Source organism: Tachypleus tridentatus, chromosome 3, assembly GCF_004210375.1.
Source record: "Tachypleus tridentatus isolate NWPU-2018 chromosome 3, ASM421037v1, whole genome shotgun sequence".
Classification (NCBI taxonomy): domain Eukaryota; kingdom Metazoa; phylum Arthropoda; class Merostomata; order Xiphosura; family Limulidae; genus Tachypleus; species Tachypleus tridentatus.
In genome coordinates this window covers 39,028,278-39,047,051 of record NC_134827.1, presented here as the reverse complement: position 1 = coordinate 39,047,051, position 18,774 = coordinate 39,028,278, and the positions used below count along the sequence as shown (strand labels likewise).

The window sequence follows — 18,774 nt, the reverse complement described above, 5'->3', positions numbered from 1 at the left end:
GTTATTCACTTTAAACAATCATATAACACTGATATAACAGTTATATAGGAAATAACTAATGTTATTCACTTTAAACAATCATATAACACTGATATAACAGTTATACAGGAAATAACTAATGTTATTCACTTTAAACAATCATACACTGATATAACAGTTATATAGGAAATAACTAATGTTATTCACTTTAAACAATCATATAACACTGATATAACAGTTATACAGGAAATAACTAATGTTATTCACTTTAAACAATCATATAACACTGATATAACAGTTATACAGGAAATAACTAATGTTATTCACTTTAAACAATCATATAACACTGATATAACAGTTATACAGGAAATAACTAATGTTATTCACTTTAAACAATCATACACTGATATAACAGTTATATAGGAAAAAACTAATGTTATTCACTTTAAACAATCATATAACACTGATATAACAGTTATATAGGAAATAACTAATGTTATTCACTTTAAACAATCATATAACACTGATATAACAGTTTTATAGGAAATAACTAATGTTATTCACTTTAAACAATCATACACTGATATAACAGTTATATAGGAAATAACTAATGTTATTCACTTTAAACAATCATATAACACTGATATAACAGTTATATAGGAAATAACTAATGTTATTCACTTTAAACAATCATATAACACTGATATAACAGTTATATAGGAGATAACTAATGTTATTCACTTTAAACAATCATATAACACTGATATAACAGTTATATAGGAAATAACTAATGTTATTCACTTTAAACAATCATATAACACTGATATAACAGTTATATAGGAAATAACTAATGTTATTCACTTTAAACAATCATATAACACTGATATAACAGTTATATAGGAAATAACTAAAGTTATTCACTTTAAACAATCATATAACACTGATATAACAGTTATATAGGAAATAACTAATGTTATTCACTTTAAACAATCATATAACACTGATATAACAGTTATATAGGAAATAACTAATGTTATTCACTTTAAACAATCATACACTGATATAACAGTTATATAGGAAATAACTAATGTTATTCACTTTAAACAATCATATAACACTGATATAACAGTTATATAGGAGATAACTAATGTTATTCACTTTAAACAATCATATAACACTGATATAACAGTTATATAGGAGATAACTAATGTTATTCACTTTAAACAATCATATAACACTGATATAACAGTTATATAGGAAATAACTAATGTTATTCACTTTAAACAATCATATAACACTGATATAACAGTTATATAGGAAATAACTAATGTTATTCACTTTAAACAATCATATAACACTGATATAACAGTTATATAGGAAATAACTAATGTTATTCACTTTAAACAATCATATAACACTGATATAACAGTTTTATAGGAAATAACTAATGTTATTCACTTTAAACAATCATACACTGATATAACAGTTATATAGGAAATAACTAATGTTATTCACTTTAAACAATCATATAACACTGATATAACAGTTATATAGGAAATAACTAATGTTATTCACTTTAAACAATCATATAACACTGATATAACAGTTATATAGGAAATAACTAAAGTTATTCACTTTAAACAATCATACACTGATATAACAGTTATATAGGAGATAACTAATGTTATTCACTTTAAACAATCATATAACACTTATATAACAGTTATATAGGAAATAACTAAAGTTATTCACTTTAAACAATCATATAACACTGATATAACAGTTATATAGGAAATAACTAAAGTTATTCACTTTAAACAATCATACACTGATATAACAGTTATATAGGAAATAACTAATGTTATTCACTTTAAACAATCATATAACACTGATATAACAGTTATATAGGAAATAACTAAAGTTATTCACTTTAAACAATCATATAACACTGATATAACAGTTATATAGGAAATAACTAAAGTTATTCACTTTAAACAATCGTACACTGATATAACAGTTATATAGGAAATAACTAATGTTATTCACTTTAAACAATCATACACTGATATAACAGTTATATAGGAAATAACTAATGTTATTAACAAAATATCAAAAACAGTTCATGAAGTGATAAACAGACAGATTACATCATGATCTAAGACGTTTGAAGTGATAAACAGACATAGATTACATCATGATCTAAGACGTTTGAAGTTAAAAAGAATCAGTAATTGAACATTTCTATTTCTTAAAAGGTTTCATTCTGGATGTAAGATGAAGATATAAAACTATCGTCAAAATCTTATATAAAAATTTTTAATTCCAATTTAAGGGGGTCACGAGTAATCAATCAGTTTAAAAGATTTGAGTGTACACACGGAGTGTGTACGATATGAGATCACAATAGAACAATTATTAATTGGATGTAACCTAGCAACATATGTACGATATGAGATCACAATAAAACAATTATTAATTGGATGTAACCTAGCAACGTATGTTTGGTTGTACAGGTTACAACCACTGAATTTATTAGACCATACAACTGTTAATGTTATATCAGTATATTCAGTAGACTTGTCACACTGGGTTAAATAAACACTGACTTTAGATAATTACATATATAGGTACTCTGTTAATGTTATATTCAGTAGACTTGTGATACCAGGTAAAATAAACACTGACTTTAGATAATTACATATATAGGTAAACTACATCACTCAATTAATGTACACTGAGATACTGAAGAACACTGGAAGCTGATTTTCTTACACAAACACAACAATTTTACATGAATATAAACTGGGCTTTCTATATAATTTAAAGTCTACAATAACACATTGTAGAGATATGAACTTTCTTCAGTAAAGATATGTATATATCATAGTCTAAAACCTACACTACTGGAACAATAACAAACCTAGTTTTAACATCTGATTGGCTGTCATCTTTACTACATCTGATTCGCTGTCATCTTTACTTTAATGTACTTATGAAATGTTTCCATTTAAATTTGGTTTTGGTCCATTATTGTCTGTAAAGGCTTCACTCTAACTTACTTTGAACTGTATTGTGTATCTGCTTACTATATATTTCATCTCAGCAACATTTCATTAGTAAGGTATTAAAATGTTTACAACATAGTTCCAGTCTTGTACAAGATATCTCAAAATGTTTTAGATACCTCTTAAAATCCCTGAAAGAATCAGTCACATAATCGTCAGTTTTAACCAAAATCCCGCCAGCTTTTTCCTTTTCCATGTTCTAAAACAGATTATTGTGCAATTTATTAACAACCATACTTTACTTGCTTGTTAAAATACACTATGTATGACTTCAAAACCTATCTAATGAAGCAAATTTTTGTTTTGTTAGATACAAATAGAACAGAATGGAACTACAGTTTTGAATTGTTTTATTTTCAGACCAGCACAGGGTACAAATTGGTTAAAGAAATCCATAAACTGTCATCAGTGCTGGAGAAATGTACTTCACTTGTTTGGACACAAAGCCTGTTTTTTAATCTATTAAAAACTGAAAGTCACTATCTTTAATAAAAAGGTATAATTACCAAAAAAACATACCAGAATGTGGTATACAGTTAAATATCTTAGAACATACCACAGTGTGGTATACGGTTAAATATCTTATAACATACCACAGTGTGGTATACGGTTAAATATCTTAGAACATACCACAGTGTGGTATACGGTTAAATATCTTATAACATACCACAGTGTGGTATACAGTTAAATATCTTAGAACATACCACAGTGTGGTATACAGTTAAATATCTTATAACACACCAGAATGTGGTATACAGTTAAATATCTTAGAGCATACCACAGTGTGGTATACAGTTAAATATCTTAGAACACACCAGAATGTGGTATACAGTTAAATATCTTAGAACACACCACAGTGTGGTATACAGTTAAATATCTTAGAACACACCACAGTGTGGTATACAGTTAAATATCTTAGAACACACCACAGTGTGGTATACAGTTAAATATCTTAGAACATACCACAGTGTGGTATACAGTTAAATATCTTAGAACACACCACAGTGTGGTATACAGTTAAATATCTTAGAACACACCAGAATGTGGTATACAGTTAAATATCTTAGAACACACCAGAATGTGGTATACAGTTAAATATCTTAGAACACACCAGAATGTGGTATACAGTTAAATATCTTAGAATATACCACAGTGTGGTATACAGTTAAATATCTTAGAACACACCAGAATGTGGTATACAGTTAAATATCTTAGAACACACCAGAATGTGGTATACAGTTAAATATCTTAGAACACACAAGAATGTGGTATACATTTAAATATCTTAGAACATGCCACAGTGTGGTATACAGTTAAATATCTTAGAACACACCAGAATGTGGTATACAGTTAAATATATTAGAACACACCAGAATGTGGTATACAGTTAAATATCTTAGAACACACCAGAATGTGGTATACAGTTAAATATCTTAGAACACACCAGAATGTGGTATACAGTTAAATATCTTAGAACACACCAGAATGTGGTATACAGTTAAATATCTTAGAACACACCAGAATGTGGTATACAGTTAAATATCTTAGAACACACCAGAATGTGGTATACAGTTAAATATCTTAGAACATACCACAGTGTGGTATACAGTTAAATATCTTAGAACATACCACAGTGTGGTATACAGTTAAATATCTTAGAACATACCACAGTGTGGTATACAGTTAAATATCTTAGAACATACCACAGTGTGGTATACAGTTAAATATCTTAGAACACACCAGAATGTGGTATACAGTTAAATATCTTAGAACACACCAGAATGTGGTATACAGTTAAATATCTTAGAACACACCAGAATGTGGTATACAGTTAAATATCTTAGAATATACCACAGTGTGGTATACAGTTAAATATCTTAGAACACGCCAGAATGTGGTATACAGTTAAATATCTTAGAACAGACCACAGTGTGGTATACAGTTAAATATCTTAGAACAGACCACAGTGTGGTATACAGTTAAATATCTTAGAACACACCACAGTGTGGTATACAGTTAAATATCTTAGAACACACCACAGTGTGGTATACAGTTAAATATCTTAGAACACACCACAGTGTGGTATACAGTTAAATATCTTAGAACACACCAGAATGTGGTATACAGTTAAATATCTTAGAACACACAAGAATGTGGTATACATTTAAATATCTTAGAACATGCCACAGTGTGGTATACAGTTAAATATCTTAGAACACACCAGAATGTGGTATACAGTTAAATATCTTAGAACACACCAGAATGTGGTATACAGTTAAATATCTTAGAACACACCAGAATGTGGTATACAGTTAAATATCTTAGAACACACCAGAATGTGGTATACAGTTAAATATCTTAGAACACACCAGAATGTGGTATAGTTAAATATCTTAGAACATACCAGAATGTGGTATACAGTTAAATATCTTAGAACATAACACAGTGTGGTATACAGTTAACTATCTTAGAACAGACCACAGTGTGGTATACAGTTAAATATCTTAGAACATACCAGAATGTGGTATACAGTTAAATATCTTAGAACATAACACAGTGTGGTATACAGTTAAATATCTTAGAACAGACCACAGTGTGGTATACAGTTAAATATCTTAGAACACACCACAATGTGGTATACAGTTAAATATCTTTATCTTAGAACATGCACAGATAGCCCTTGAGTAGCTTTGCGCGAAATTCAAAACAATTACCTTAGAACACATCAAAATGTGGTATACAGTTAAATACCTTTACCACAGAACACACCTCAGTCTGTTATACAGTTAAATATCCTTATCTGGGACATACCACAGTTATTTATGTAGAGAACATTCTGCTTTATGTTACATAATACAGTCTCATGACACACTAAAATATGTACATAATATTCTAGGGTATATTACAATATGATAAACAGTAAAATACTTGTAGGATATGTTACCTTTTGACATATATGTGAAATACAAGTACTCTACATCTACTAAAGAGTACATTACCTTTTGACATATATAAGAAATACTTGTACTCTAAGGTACATTACTGTTTGGTAAGTATATATAAAATGTACTTTATGGTATGTTAGTGTTTGGAAAACAGAATATACTCTGAGGTGCATTACTGTTCAGTATATATACATGTAATGTACTCTAGGGTACATTACTGTTTGGTACATATATAATGTACTCTAGGGTGTACTACTGTTTGATACATATATATAAATAATGTACTCTAAGGTACATTACTGTTTGGTACACTTGAACCCATGTTGCATACATACCATTATTTTGAAGTCAGTGACTTATCACACAGTAACCACATGAATCCATGTTGCATACATATTATTTTGGAGTCAGTGACTAATCACACAATATCCACTTGAACCCATGTTTCATACGTACCATTATTTTGAAGTCAGTGACCAATCACACAGTAACCATATGAATCCATGTTGCATACATATTATTTTGGAGTCAGTGACTAATCACACAGTATCCACTTGAACCCATGTTGCATACATACCATTATTTTGAAGTCAGTGACCAATCACACAGTATCCACTTGAACCCATGTTGCATACATACCATTATTTTGAAGTCAGTGACTTATCACACAGTAACCACATGAATCCATGTTGCATACGTACCACTATTTTGAAGTCAGTGACCAATCACACAGTATCCACTTGTACCCATGTTGCATACATACCATTATTTTGGAGTCAGTGACTTATCACACAGTAGCCGCATGAATCCATGTTGCATGTGTACCATTATTTTGAAGTCAGTGACCAATCATACAGTATCCACTTGAACCCATGTTGCATACGTACCATTATTTTGAAGTCAGTGACTTATCACACAGTAACCACATGAATCCATGTTGCATACATACCATTATTTTGAAGTCAGTGACCAATCACACAGTATCCATTTGAACCCATGTTGCATACATACTATTATTTTGAAGTCAGTGACCCATCACACAGTATCCACTTGAACCCATGTTGCATACGTACCATTATTTTGAAGTCAGTGACCAATCACACAGTAACCATATGAATCCATTTTGCATACATATTATTTTGGAGTCAGTGACCAATCACACAGTATCCACTTGAACCCATGTTGCATACATATTATTTTGGAGTCAGTGACCAATCACACAGTATCCACTTGAACCCATGTTGCATACATACCATTACTTTGAAGTCAGTGACCTATCACATAGTATCCACTTGAACCCATGTTGCATACGTACCATTGTTTTGAAGTCAGTGACCCATCGCACAGTATCCACTTGGACCCATGTTGCATACATACCATTATTTTGAAGTCAGTGACCTATCACACAGTAACCACATGAAAAATAAGGTGGATGTGGAAGTTTTTCCCAGTTTAGCTCTTCAATATTTACAGATGTGATCCTTGCTGTATTGGACCGTACATTATCCTGGTGTAACACAACACTTATGATTGATCAAAGCAGGCCTCTTTTCTCTCAGTGCAACATTCAAGTGCTCTAACTGTTGACAATAGAAGTCTGATGTAATCATTACATTGAGTGCCAACAACTCAAAGTGGATCACACCAACAATATTCCACAAATGCTTAACAAGACTTTCCTAGGGTGGCAGTCCATTTTAGGCTGCGCTTTAACCAGTTTACCTGCACTGAGCCATTGTCTGCAGCACTTAACATTTTTATAATATGTCCATTTTTCATCTTCAGTCACTAACCTGCCCAAAAAAGATGAGTTACGTTCACGAGAATGCAGAGAAGTGCAAATGTCTACTCTTGTTCTAAGGTTGGCTTCTGTCAAATCATGGGGGACCCATTTTCCGAGTTTTGACACCTTCACAAGCTGTTGCAGATGATGGTGAACTGTTGAGTTGAGTTTCTGTGCTAGTTCTTCAACTGGTACAGCACAATATTCATCAAGTGCAGCCAGCAGAAAATCATCATTAAACTCGACAGGATGACCTGAACGTGTCGCATCATTTAAGCTGTAGTCACTTAATCTGAACATCTGAAACCACCTTCCACATTTTCTTTCATTAAGAGACTCTGCACCATAAACATCTTGAATGTTTTGTCTAGTTTTTACCACACTATTGCCTTTTTTAAAACTCAAAAAGCCTTACATGCCTAATGTGCTCCTCAGACACATCCATCTTCATGAGGGTTTATTTGATTAATGATGTGAAAAAGTGGAGTTGAGTTAGTTTCTTTTATTTGTCTGAACGTTTGTATGCACATCTTACTACATATTGTAGTCATTAAAGCCTTCTACAAAGACATAAATGATGATGTGCTTTCTTATTAAATTTTCAGACATTACTTATGGAATGACCTGATATAAGAATTTCTATACAAAGGAACAAAAATATAATGGAAGATGGAACACAGAAAATAGTACCCATGAAATCCTATTCTGAGGGGGTTTGGTTAATAAGGAACTCTCATCTCATGGTCATGTTAAATATCCTAAGATGGGGTGTTTGTATTCAAGGAACTCTCATCTCATGGTCATGTTAGGTGTCCTAAGATGGGTGTTTAATTCAAGGAACTCTCATCTCATGGTCATGTTAGGTGTCCTAAGATGGGGTGTTTGTATTCAAGGAACTCTCACCTTATGGTCATGTTAGGTGTCCTAAGATGGGGTGTTTGTATTCAAGGAACTCTCACCTTATGGTCATGTTAGGTGTCCTAAGATGGGGTGTTTGTATTCAAGGAACTCTCACCTTATGGTCATGTTAGGTGTCCTAAGATGGGGTGTTTGTATTCAAGGAACTCTCACCTTATGGTCATGTTAGGTGTCCTAAGATGGGGTGTTTGTATTCAAGGAACTCTCACCTTATGGTCATGTTAGGTGTCCTAAGATGGGGTGTTTGTATTCAAAAAACTCTCACCTTATGGTCATGTTAGGTGTCCTAAGATGGGGTGTTTGTATTCAAGAAACTCTCATCTCATGGTCATGTCAGGTGTCCTAAGATGGGGTGTTTGTATTCAAGAAACTCTCACCTTATGGTCATGTTAGGTGTCCTAAGATGGGGTGTTTGTATTCAAGAAACTCTCACCTTATGGTCATGTTAGGTGTCCTAAGATGGGGTGTTTGTATTCAAGAAACTCTCACCTTATGGTCATGTTAGGTGTCCTAAGATGGGGTGTTTGTATTCAAGAAACTCTCACCTTATGGTCATGTTAGGTGTCCTAAGATGGGGTGTTTGTATTCAAGAAACTCTCACCTTATGGTCATGTTAGGTGTCCTAAGATGGGGTGTTTGTATTCAAGAAACTCTCACCTTATGGTCATGTTAGGTGTCCTAAGATGGGGTGTTTGTATTCAAGAAACTCTCACCTTATGGTCATGTTAGGTGTCCTAAGATGGGGTGTTTGTATTCAAGAAACTCTCATCTCATGGTCATGTTAGGTGTCCTAAGATGGGGTGTTTGTATTCAAGGAACTCTCATCTCATGGTCATGTTAGGTGTCCTAAGATGGGGTGTTTGTATTCAAGGAACTCTCATCTCATGGTCATGTTAGGTGTCCTAAGATGGGGTGTTTGTATTCAAGGAACTCTCACCTCATGGTCATGTTAGGTGTCCTAAGATGGGGTGTTTGTATTCAAGGAACTCTCATCTCATGGTCATGTTAGGTGTCCTAAGATGGGTTGTTTGTATTCAAGGAACTCTCACCTCATGGTCATGTTAGGTGTCCTAAGATGGGGTGTTTGTATTCAAGGAACTCTCACCTCATGGTCATGTTAGGTGTCCTAAGATGGGGTGTTTGTATTCAAGAAACTCTCACCTTATGGTCATGTTAGGTGTTCTAAGATGGGGTGTTTGTATTCAAGGAACTCTCATCTCATGGTCATGTTAGGTGTCCTAAGATGGGGTGTTTGTATTCAAGAAACTCTCACCTTATGGTCATGTTAGGTGTCCTAAGATGGGGTGTTTGTATTCAAGAAACTCTCATCATATGGTCATGTTAGGTGTCCTAAGATGGGTGTTTGTATTCAAGATAGAAAATATTTTTATAACTTTTCAATCTAAACAAAACTTATTTTACTCTGAGTTCATTATTGTTTTTACAACTTTGAGAAAAACATGAATCACCACATACAGTTGTGTAGCTAGGGTTTTCAGTGCCCGGAAACGAAGTCATTTTTCGCACCCCCTTGTGACAAAATGTAAGCCATAATTCCTAATTATGTAACATCAATTTGGCATCCTCCCACCCCCTATGCCGTGAAGGGGGACCGATGTACCCCCTTGTCGTCGCTAGCTATGCCACATAGCTCATACAGTAACAAATAACTGGGATGTGGTGAGAGGTGGAACCCGAACATATTTTTAGAAAATAAATATGTAAAGAACCCAAAAAGAAAAACCAATCTTGCCATGGAGTTGAAAGGTTCCATACCTAACAGGAATCAACATATCTTGATTTCTGAGATTCTGTGACAAAAGAAACTGAAATTCTACAATACCTAGCATACAGTCATATATGCTGGAGTGCTACTCACCAGTTTCCAGAATTGTAGTGTTATAGATACTTCAACAGTAACATTTCTAAGTGACACAACTCACTTTCTTCCTTTTTATCTTATCATATTCCCTCCCTTGGTGTGTTACTTTGTAGCTTTAATTCCACATTTAAATATGTAATATATTATTCACTAGATACTATACTATTTTATCCTTTGATTTTGAAGCTTCATATGTAAAGAAAACAATGAAAATAAATTTACCATTTTGGACACCAGTTTATGATGGAATCTCAAGTGAACTTTCACCTGCAACTGAATGCAATGTTCAAAATACAGTATCATGATATCTTTCAATATGTTGTATCTCCAATTACACACAGAATTTAAACCATTGAGATATATTCACATAGTAAAGAAATAGCTTGAAAATGTACAAACAAACTTACCACAAGGTTTATCAGAATCGAAGGACCAACCTTAATAACCTTCAACAAAAAAGATCCCAGTCTGGACTTATTCCTGTATCTTAGTAAATACACTTCTTGGTTACTGTTCCAGTTCGGTGGTAAGAGTTCCGATACATTATCTTCATGACTTGGCCACTATGGATTAACAAAACATTCTGTGTAGCAAATTTAACAGCATGTTTAAATTTATTTATTTATAACAGACAAAATTAGATCTACTGTACATATTAACCACAATTTGCAGCTCAACCATATATTTAAAATAATATCCATTTTATTATTTTTATCATAACATCATCTACCATAGATATAACAGAGTTATTATTTTAAAATTACTGTCTAGACAGCATATACAGTCAACCACAAATCATTTTTATTCTTATTTTAAATGTCATTGTAGAATCAATAATCTGTCACCAAATATATGGATACTATGGTGACAAGTTAGTAATGAAAACGACCATCGTTATCACAGGATAATCAGGACAATTACTACTTGAATTTAAGGGGCAGAAGGGCATGCTGGAGATTAGAAATCATTACTAAAACAACCTACAGTAAAAATTCACACAGCTGTAGATATCTAACCCTTGATGGAACATTGAGTATATTAAGGATTTATTTATCTCCAATTTGTTTCAACAACCATGGAAATGGTTATACTTGTCTTAGAGTAACCATGAAAATGAACATCTTCATCCTGTGGAAATTCTATGGCAAGAGATATGTTTATTGAAGTGTATATTATTTATCAGGAACCATTCTTACAACATAGTTGGCCATTGGTAATGTAAATGCTCAACAAGTATATTATATAACAAGAAACATTCTTATAATACTGACCACTAGTTAACAACACATACCATGAGTTCTTAGATTACTTTATTTCATTAGTTGGATCTGACCACTAGTTAACAACATGCACCATCAATTCTTAGATTACTTTATTTCATTAGTTGGATCTGACCACTAGTTAGCAACATGCACCATTAATTCTTAGATTACTTTATTTCATTAGTTGGATCTGACCACTAGTTAGCAACATGCACCATGAATCCTTAGATTACTTTATTTCATTAGTTGGATCTGACCACTAGTTAACAACATGCACCATCAATTCTTAGATTACTTTATTTCATTAGTTGGATCTGACCACTAGTTAGCAACATGCACCATTAATTCTTAGATTACTTTATTTCATTAGTTGGATCTGACCACTAGTTAGCAACATGCACCATGAATTCTTAGATTACTTTATTTCATTAGTTGGATCTGGCCACTAGTTAACAACATGCACCATCAATTCTTAGATTACTTTATTTCATTTGCTGGATCTGACCACTAGTTAACAACACGTACCATGAGTTCTTAGATTACTTTATTTCATTAGTTGGATCTGACCACTAGTTAACAACATGCACCATCAATTCTTAGATTACTCTATTTCATTAGTTGGATCTGACCACTAGTTAACAACATGCACCATCAATTCTTAGATTGTTTATTTCACTAGTTCGATCTGACCACTAGTTAACAACATGCACCATCAATTCTTAGATTACTTTATTTCATTTGTTGGATCTGACCACTAGTTAACAACATGCACCATCAATTCTTAGATTACTTTATTTCATTTGTTGGATCTGACCACTAGTTAACAACATGCACCATCAATTCTTAGATTACTTTATTTCATTAGTTGGATCTGACCACTAGTTAACAACATGCACCATCAATTCTTAGATTACTTTATTTCATTTGTTGGATCTGACCACTAGTTAACAACATGCACCATCAATTCTTAGATTACTTTATTTCATTTGTTGGATCTGACCACTAGTTAACAACATGCACCATCAATTCTTAGATTACTTTATTTCATTAGTTGGATCTGACCACTAGTTAACAACATGCACCATCAATTCTTAGATTACTTTATTTCATTAGTTGGATCTGACCACTAGTTAACAACATGCACCATCAATTCTTAGATTACTTTATTTCATTAGTTGGATCTGACCACTAGTTAACAACATGCACCATCAATTCTTAGATTACTTTATTTCATTTGTTGGATCTGACCACTAGTTAACAACATGCACCATCAATTCTTAGATTACTTTATTTCATTTGTTGGATCTGACCACTAGTTAACAACATGCACCATCAATTCTTAGATTACTTTATTTCATTTGTTGGATCTGACCACTAGTTAACAACATGCACCATCAATTCTTAGATTACTTTATTTCATTAGTTGGATCTGACCACTAGTTAACAACATGCACCATCAATTCTTAGATTACTTTATTTCATTAGTTGGATCTGACCACTAGTTAACAACATGCACCATCAATTCTTAGATTACTTTATTTCATTAGTTGGATCTGACCACTAGTTAACAACATGCACCATCAATTCTTAGATTACTTTATTTCATTAGTTGGATCTGACCACTAGTTAACAACATGCACCATCAATTCTTAGATTACTTTATTTCATTAGTTGGATCTGACCACTAGTTAACAACATGCACCATCAATTCTTAGATTACTTTATTTCATTAGTTGGATCTGACCACTAGTTAACAACATGCACCATCAATTCTTAGATTACTTTATTTCATTAGTTGGATCTGACCACTAGTTAACAACATGCACCATCAATTCTTAGATTACTTTATTTCATTAGTTGGATCTGACCACTAGTTAACAACATGCACCATCAATTCTTAGATTACTTTATTTCATTAGTTGGATCTGACCACTAGTTAACAACATGCACCATCAATTCTTAGATTACTTTATTTCATTAGTTGGATCTGACCACTAGTTAACAACATGCACCATCAATTCTTAGATTACTTTATTTCATTAGTTGGATCTGACCACTAGTTAACAACATGCACCATCAATTCTTAGATTACTTTATTTCATTAGTTGGATCTGACCACTAGTTAACAACATGCACCATCAATTCTTAGATTACTTTATTTCATTAGTTGGATCTGACCACTAGTTAACAACATGCACCATCAATTCTTAGATTACTTTATTTCATTAGTTGGATCTGACCACTAGTTAACAACATGCACCATCAATTCTTAGATTACTTTATTTCATTAGTTGGATCTGACCACTAGTTAACAACATGCACCATCAATTCTTAGATTACTTTATTTCATTAGTTGGATCTGACCACTAGTTAACAACATGCACCATCAATTCTTAGATTACTTTATTTCATTAGTTGGATCTGACCACTAGTTAACAACATGCACCATCAATTCTTAGATTACTTTATTTCATTAGTTGGATCTGACCACTAGTTAACAACATGCACCATCAATTCTTAGATTACTTTATTTCATTAGTTGGATCTGACCACTAGTTAACAACATGCACCATCAATTCTTAGATTACTTTATTTCATTAGTTGGATCTGACCACTAGTTAACAACATGCACCATGAATTCTTAGATTACTTTATTTCATTAGTTGGATCTGGCCACTAGTTAACAACATGCACCATCAATTCTTAGATTACTTTATTTCATTAGTTGGATCTGACCACTAGTTAACATGTACCATCAATTCTTAGATTGTTTATTTCACTAGTTCAATCTGACCACTAGTTAACAACATGCACCATCAATTCTTAGATTACTTTATTTGATTAGTGGCAATTATAGAGTACTTTTATTATGGATCCATTTTCCCAAGATGTATAGTGTTATTCTGTGACAATGTGATGCTAACTATGGATCCTCCATTCAGCACACCAACCACAGGGCTACACCCAACTCAACGTTCAATGTGAAAACAATTATGATTCCTACCTAAACTCAGCCAATCAAATAATGCAATTGTCTATTTCTGATAAGAACAAAATGCAGACCTGTCAAATGTCACGCACTCAGCATGAGACTGTTACATTTACATACTGTGATACATAAATCTCATGCATCTGATGCAACTATGTCAAAAATATTTTTTAATCAATTAAAAACTCAAGTTGAGGGGTTATGGAGCCCCCTCCAGACACACAGATGACTGCCTCGTGCTTACCTGTCATCAAAGAATCTCACTCTTTCCAAGATCAACTACTTGAGAGTTGTGTAAATGTCATATTATGAGTATGAGATTATTTTTGTAAGTTTTTAGTTATGTACTGTCAGGTAATATAGATATTTGATGAACACGGTATCTGACTGACTTAGTCAGTGTTTTCTGTAAACACTATTATAGTAAGAAAATCCTGAAGAATCGAAATGTATTCTTTAAATGAAAATTCAAACCTAAATGAAGGGTATTTATTTTTATATAAAAAAAGAAGACATAAACAAATGACTAATAATGACCAACATTATTAGACTTCCTCTGTGGACATTCTGAGCTAGAAAGGTTACAGCATTCAACAGATAGGATATCAGTAGCACTAGTCATGAGTTTCTCATGAAGTCAAACACTGAAGATACGGTATAATAAGTAGATGTCTCAGAATATCATGTGTCTATACAAGTATGTTTCAATAAAGAAAATATGTCACCTAAATTGAGCTAACCCTACAAACAATGATACTGGAATAAACAGTGTAACGTGCAATATTTCTTTAATTTACATGTTAAGCTAAAAGCTAACTGGTTAACACCAGAAGCTGACAAACCAAAACAAAAGTATTAACAAAGAAAGAAAAATTAACATCAGATGTTACTCATGAAAGTTAAATTACTTGACAATTCAACCCATGGAAGGAAAAGAAATAAATACATTCAGTACTTCCATGAATCAGAGACCAGTGTTAATGTGTTAGACCACAACACAATGGATAACGACAACTAGGACATCAGATTTTTGTTTTTTTCTCAACGAATTATATGGCATTAATTAAGAAAACTGTTTGAGAGAAGTTAACAGTTTCAAATCATATTAATTTTCTGAAGTGGTTAGGAGATCATGTTGAATACAACCACTTCTACAATCAAGAAGAAACTCTACAGAAAGCTCAACATCATTTGCAATAGCATTTACCTTAACAATTAAAATAAACTGACATGCATACATATATTTTTTCATTACTTGTTTGCACCCATTGAAATACTGAATTTCATTATTAGAATGAGCTGTTCCAAATCATAATGTATAGCTTGAAACTTCAAATAAAATTATAATTGAACAACATAGTGAGTAAAATTCTGTTGTGTTTTGCTGTTTATAATTCTTCAAAAGAAGTTGTAATCAGCAAAGAGCTGTTCTAAGTTTGTGAAATTTAGTTACTTGTATATCTGCAAGTATATTTCACAGACCACAATTAACAGCAGATTTCAATGAAGTCTAGTAATAGTAATACCAGTCACATAAACTAAATAAAGACTGTGGTAAAGTATTCTGCTTGTAGTTAATTTCGATTTAAAATAAACATGAAAATTAAGTTGTTACCTCATCTCCTATACCATGACATTTCATCCCATCGCTAATTAGAATCCAATGAATTACAGAAACTAAGGCATCTTCTTTACTTGTCAAACTGGAAGACACTTGATGATGAAGAATTTCAAATCCTGGTAATACACTTGACATGTTTCATAAATTTTCGGTTACTTTCCTAAATAAAACAGAGTCCACAAAAGAATAAAATCTTAAATTTAACACAACCTTTACAGCATTAGTAAAAACAGGTCTTAAATAAATATAATGTTGTCAAAAGTTTATATACATACGAGTTTTATTTAATTTCAACACCAGGACTAAAAAGCATCAATGTATTTTTAACACAATCTAACGATTACCTGAGTGCCACCTGCATTGTATTCGTTTATTTTATTTATTATTATTATAAATCAGAAGCAGCAAAGTAAAATATGGTTATAAAATAACAATACAAACACAATAATATTGTAGTTTTATTCCATCTTCAAGTTGAGGTTAATTACATGAGAAGTTTTTATACATCATAATAGTATATATTTACGTTAACCTATATATGTGTTTAAATGAAAGCATAGGTGTAAAGTGAAGTTATCAAACACCTCAAACAGTTTTATCGGAATTTTATTCTTTTCTCAAGCTTGGTTTCGTTTAATGAGAGTTTTATCCATGAATATTTTACTGCTTTAGGAGATATTTTACAAATATTTTGTTTTGTTTTTCACTTTAATATTCGTTATTGAAGTGTTTGAAGTTTCAACATTAGACGTCACTGTTAATATAATACTTTATATTTAAACATTTAATTGCTTTTTTTTTTAATTTCTCGCAAAGCTACTCGAGGGCTGTCTGCGCTAGCCGTCCCTAATTTAGCAGTGTAAGACTAGAGAAAAGGCAGCTAGTGATCATCGCCCACCACTAACTCTTGGGCTACTCTTTTACCAACAAATAGTGGGATTGACCGTCACGCTATAACGCCCCCACGCCTGAAAGGGCGAACATGTTTGGTGCGACGGGGATTCAAACCCGCGACCCTCAGATTACCAATCGAACGCCTTAACCCATCTGACCATGCTGGGCCTAACCATTTAATACTCCTGTCTGTTGTACGTCCCTGTAACTAACTACTTTGGAGAGTGTATGTGGATCTTCAGCGAAATTGGTATGAAGGTTCATTAGGTCCATGAGGGGGTACATACAACTCTTTCGTTTTGCTGTTTTTATGGTTGTTTTTGCATTTTTACCACTACTTCTCTCCATATTGATAGATTACCATCAAACATAACATGAAGTTTGTTGGGTATCTGGAAAGATATATATATAAATTTGAAGTTTCACATTTACCGTTTAACAGCTTTTATGGACTTTTTGTACATTTACAATCGGAAGGAGTACAAAAAGCTCCCCCCAGAAAGTCTTGTTGATTTGTTATATGTTTTATTGGATAACAGAAAAATATGTAAAGCTATGTTTTCAGAAAGCACTCCACAAGGTCTCTCCAAATATAATCTCAACTCTTATTTATAACACTGGTTTTTGTGAGTAGTGAACTTTTCATAATTTTAGTTACATTTTCTCACGAATTTTTTGTGCACATGCTGTAGTTTATTAGTTCTTCTTATTCCAATTAACCTATAAAATTAGCAAACAAGTTTCTCTGCAACTGTGGAGTCGTTAAAACATGTATTAGAAGTAAGAGAATGGTTTGTTTGTTTTTAAATTTCGCGCAATGATACACGAGGATTATCTGTGCTAGTCGTCCCTAATTTAGCAGTGTAAGACTAGAAGGAAGACAGCTAGTCATCACCACCCACCGCCAACTCTTGAGCTACTCTTTTACCAATGAATAGTGGGATTAATCAAAACATTATAACGCTCCCACGGCTGAAAGGGCGAGCATGTTTGGTGTGACGGGGATTCAAACCCGCGACCCTCAGATGACAAATCGAACGCTTTAACCGAGCTGGCCATGCCGGGCTATAAGAGAATGGAGGTTATAGAATGGCCAGGTCAATCACATGGTATCAATCTGACCGAAAAATTTATGGGCTGAATTAAATCTATAAATGATGTTTTTGATGTACTCAAAGATAGATGGCAGTCAATTACTCAGGAATATCTGCACAAATTTATTGAATAGAATTGTTATAATTTCAAACGTGCTGCACCTACCACAAAATGCTTGTTTTTGGAAAATTCTAATTGCTTAAGACTAAATCATTACACACAACATAATGCAAATAAACAGGCGCTACTGGCTTTTCGTGATGTGGTGTGAACAGTTTACTGGATATTATAACGCCTACATTGTTTCCTATCCTTTGAGTAAAATGTTGATGATGCATTCT

General features: G+C 32.7%; 1 protein-coding gene across 1 annotated transcript in view; it reads right to left on the bottom strand.

Annotated features, from left to right (window-relative positions):
- Positions 1 to 16,800, bottom strand: part of LOC143246722 (proteasome inhibitor PI31 subunit-like) — a 37,709-nt gene extending 20,909 nt beyond the window's left edge. The window contains exons 1-4 of the mRNA XM_076493812.1: positions 16,720 to 16,800; positions 16,439 to 16,604; positions 10,980 to 11,135; positions 3,164 to 3,243 (exon numbers count right to left, since the gene is read on the bottom strand). Coding sequence (XP_076349927.1) covers positions 3,164 to 3,243; positions 10,980 to 11,135; positions 16,439 to 16,579 — 377 coding nt within the window. The 5' untranslated portion in view covers positions 16,580 to 16,604; positions 16,720 to 16,800. The remainder of the gene's footprint in view (positions 1 to 3,163; positions 3,244 to 10,979; positions 11,136 to 16,438; positions 16,605 to 16,719) is intronic.
- Positions 16,801 to 18,774: the final 1,974 nt, after the last annotated feature.